At 35.3% G+C, this 4,544-nt stretch overlaps 1 protein-coding gene across 1 annotated transcript in view; it reads left to right on the top strand.

Moving 5' to 3' along the window:
• ANKRD17 (ankyrin repeat domain 17) overlaps positions 1-4,544 on the top strand; it is a 163,520-nt gene that overhangs the window by 136,236 nt on the left and 22,740 nt on the right. The window contains 3 exon segments of the mRNA XM_014529477.1: positions 764-919; positions 2,615-2,764; positions 4,195-4,540. Of these exon segments, the coding sequence (XP_014384963.1) occupies positions 764-919; positions 2,615-2,764; positions 4,195-4,540 (652 nt within the window).

Here is a 4,544-nt window from a genome sequence, read left to right as displayed (position 1 = left end):
ATATATTTTATTTATTTTTTACAGAGAAGAAGGGAGAGGTATAGAGAGTTAGAAACATCGATCAGCTGCCTCCTGCACACCCCCTACTGGGGATGTGCCCGCAACCAAGGTACATGCCTTTGATTGGAATCGAATCTGGGACCCTTTGGTCCGCAGGCCGATGCTCTATCCACTGAGCCAAACTGGTTAGGGCTTACTTTTTTTAAATTACTGCTTCAATGTCATTAGTTGTAATCTGTCTATTCAGATGCTCTGAGTCTTCCTGATCCAGTTTTAGAAGATTGTATATTTCTAGGAATTTTATCTATTTCTTCCAGATTGTCCAATTTGTTGGCATATAGTTATTTTCTAGAAACTATCTTTTAAAATATTTTCATATTATGTTAAGTATTGAAAAATGAAAAGTAAATTTCTTATTTGGGTACCATGTTCATTCTAAAAATAAATAAAACAATTGCCCAACGGGTATGGTTCAGTGGTTGAGCATCAACCTATGAACCTGGAAGTCATGGTTCGATTCCCAGTCAGGGCACATGCTTGGGTTGTTGGCTTGATCCCCAGTAGGAGGCATGCAGGAGAAAACTGATCAATGATTCTCTCTCATCATTGATGTTTCTATCTCTCTTTTCCTCTCCCTTCCTCTCTGAAATCAATAAAAATATATTTTAAATAAAATAATAAAATGATGTAAATGATTGCCTTTATTATTTAAAAATTCTCCATCTGCTCTATATTTAATGTACTTATCCTTTCTCTGTTAAAGATTGTCAGAGACTGTCACTGAAGTGACCAGTAATTCCCTGTCCACTTGCACAAAATCGGGTCCATCTCCCCTTTCTTCTCCAAATGGGAAGTTAACTGTAGCAAGTCCTAAGTGAGGACAAAAGAGGGAAGAAGGATGGAAAGAAGTTGTAAGAAGGTGAGTACTTGTTTCCTTGATTGCTTTTCTCAGTTTTTAAATATGCTCTATTTCAAATTGAAACATGGATTAGTACCTTACAGTTAAATTCCTCCAAGTGTTTCAGAGGTTGCAGACTGGTGGCCCAAGGCCAAATCTTGCTAACAGAGACGGTCTACATCATATTTTAGATGATAAAAACACACAACAGCATATGTTAATATTCTTAAAAATTAGGAGCTTTTTACATAAAAAGATGACTGTTATCTGCTTAATCCTTATAGGTAGTGGTATTTGATAGAGAACTCATGTAACTTTTTTAAGGTGAAAGATAGATGGTGTTTTGTTCAGATTTGTAATCTCAGAGCCCAGGTAATGTCTAATGCATGCTTGTAAGTATTAGAAGAATGAGTAAATATTGGTTTTAAACTTTACTACACACCCAGAAAGGATTTTAAATCTTTGATGACCTATGTTAAAGAACTCCCTAGAAATTCCATCAAAAAATTAGACTTCTGATTATTTGAAGCAACAGCTTTCTTTATCTCTGTCTTTTTCTCACACATACACATTAACTTATTCACATACACTATTGTAGTCATTGAAATCACAACATCCAAGTACTCTCTGTACAAAAATAAGGTAATTCAGTTTTTCCATGTGCAATTTTATATTGTGATTACAAAGACATTCCTAGCATTTCAAAATAATAATCACTGATTCATTATTCTCTTTAGGGAAGAAGGAATTGTCAAGAAATTTAGATATGTATATAAAAGGGCAGGGGTAACATCTTACCTTTTTAAAATATAACTTTTAAATATGTTTTCATTGATTTTAGAGAGAGGAAGAGAAAAGGAGATCAAACATCAATAAGCCATGGTTTGGCTGCCTCCTGCACGCGCCCTACATGGGGATCAAACCTGCAACCCGGGCATGTGCCTTAACCGGGAATTGAACCATGACTTCCTGGTTCATAGGTAGACACTCAATCACTGAGCCATGTCAGCCAGGCTGTTTTGCTTTTTTTGAAATCTCAGTGGGTTCAGTTTCTCATACTACTGAACATTCTTTTAGTGAGTCTCTATGTCTGGATAATTTTAATGCCTCCAGAAGAATGCAGGGAAACAAATTTTTAATGTCATCCTTTCAGTTACATATTAGAGAATAAAAAGAAGAATGTGAACCAATCACCCAAATGTGCCCACAAGAAACCATTTTTACCTCCTTGGGCTGGATTAGATGCTCTAACCACTGTTTATTTAGTTTATCTTATTAAACCACTCTAGGCATGGTATTATAGCTCTCACTTGGTGTCTGCATAGTCAATATACATACATATGGGCAGAAACCCATGTCTCTCTTATTTGCTATTTTATTTGCATTAGCACAGTGCATGTCTACATAGTATGTACTTTACACATATTTATGAAGAATGAAAATCAACAGACCAATCTTTCGTCATTATATTTTATCTCTTTCCCCCCTCCCCTCCTTTCCCTTTCCCTTCAGTCCCCTCCCCTCCCCTCCCCTCCTTTTTCCTGTAATTCCTAGTTGCCTTTTATCACCTAGAGTGAGAATAGATAGAAAACGCTTATTCAACAAAAATCTATTCTGTATTTTCAAAAACATATTTTAGTAGTACTCTCTCTTATTTTAATGACAACCACTGAAACTAATGATTTATTTTAATTTATCTTTGCAACTTTTAAACAGGTCGAAGAAAGTATCTGTTCCATCAACTGTGATATCCAGAGTGATTGGAAGAGGAGGCTGTAATATTAATGCTATTCGGGAGTTCACGGGTGCACACATAGATATTGATAAGCAGAAAGACAAGACAGGAGACCGGATAATAACTATAAGGCAAAATTTTATCTCTTATGTTTTCTTCCTTTGTGTTATATTGCACTATAGATTGATGAAATACAAGCATTTGAGTTTTCAATGGAACTTTGCATTTAATAGCATACTTTTTAAAAATTGGAATTTTAGAAGATAACCTTTATAATTTTTTCACATGAAGTATTTCAAAGGGCTTTGAAGGCATATTTCTTGTGTGCGACAAAAGTTTAGATTATCTTTTCCTTACATAACTGTTCATATGACATTCTTAAAATTTATTCTGAGACTTTTAAAAAGGATTTCTTAACAACACATTTTAAGCAGGTTTTTATCTTTCTTTTAAGTTAGCATTTGAACTTTGGTATTCTGAGATTGTGTCCTTAGAATATGAGCTCATAATAGATTTAAACTTGAAGTGGATATTTGTCTTGAATTGAATATGTGTGTACCTGAATACCCTTAAAATAAAGATGAAATTCTGAGGAACCATAAGTTTGGTGCCCCTTCACAGTAATAGGAGAACTGAACTGATAGTTTTATAGCTTACCTTGTGTTTATTCTCCTCTCCTATCTTGTTTTCTCTCTCCTGGACTAGGTCGGTGGTCACAGTCTGCCTTATCTAGAGCAGAGGAAAGCAGATACCATTTATAAGTAATTTCCCCTATAGGTTTTTTTAAAATATATTTTTATTTATTTCTGAGAAGAAGGGAGAGGGAGAGAGAGATAGAAACATCAGTGATGAGAGAGAACCATTGATCGACTGCCTTCTGCACGGCCCACACTGGGGATTGAGCCTGCAACCTGGGCATGGGCCCTGACTGTGAATTGAACTGTGATCTCCTGGGTCATAGGTTGACACTCAACCACTGAGCCATGCCAGCTGGGCCCCGTTAGGGTTTTTGCTATCAAAAATTTTCCTGAAGAAACAACACTTAGGGTTTGACCTTGTTAATATTGTTTGTATTATCAGGATTCCTTTCATTTTGAGACATCATTCCAGAGAATTATAATAATTGTTCTACTAGAGAAACCACTAATAAGTATGTCATAGATGGAGTTATCTTAAGTTCCAGGATTTAAAATAAAATACTGTTTTCTTGCTCAGTTCTATTATTTTCCTTGTTTACTTTGCTTTTAGTATTGATCAACTGTTTAACTTACAGAAACATTATAGATTAAATATTTAAGTGCAGTAGTTTTTCTAACTAATGTATTTTATCGTAGGAAAGTTATTTTTTAATCTAAGGAAACAATAGTAAATGGAATTTCTAGAAAATAAGTCACTATTCCTTTGAAAAATATAGTGGCTTGTCAGGACATTGTATGGCTTTATTTGCAGAATACCTTAAGAGTTGGCTATTGTTCTCTCTATGTACATATATACACACATGCTAATGAATTTAGGCTTTACGTATTTAAAAATAGACCTAATTTTTTTTGTCAACCTACAGGGGTGGCACTGAATCAACAAGACAAGCAACTCAGTTGATCAATGCTCTGATCAAGGATCCAGACAAAGAAATTGATGAACTTATTCCAAAGAATCGTTTGAAAAGCTCAGTAATCCAAAATAGAGGGTCCTCAGCACCTACCACCACTGCTGCTAACAGTTCCTTAATGGGAATTAAAATGACGACTGTAGCTCTGTCATCAACATCTCAAACTGCCACAGCACTCACTGTGCCTGCAATTTCTTCTGCATCTACTCACAAAACCATTAAGAACCCAGTGAATAATGTGAGGCCTGGTTTTCCAGTTTCTCTTCCATTAGCATATCCTCCTCCACAGTTTGCACATGCTT

This window comes from Myotis brandtii, unplaced genomic scaffold (assembly GCF_000412655.1).
Source record: "Myotis brandtii unplaced genomic scaffold, ASM41265v1 scaffold681, whole genome shotgun sequence".
In the NCBI taxonomy this organism is placed as follows: domain Eukaryota; kingdom Metazoa; phylum Chordata; class Mammalia; order Chiroptera; family Vespertilionidae; genus Myotis; species Myotis brandtii.
The sequence above is the reverse complement of the archived record's forward strand: the minus strand, read 5'-3'. Positions and strand labels throughout refer to the sequence as shown.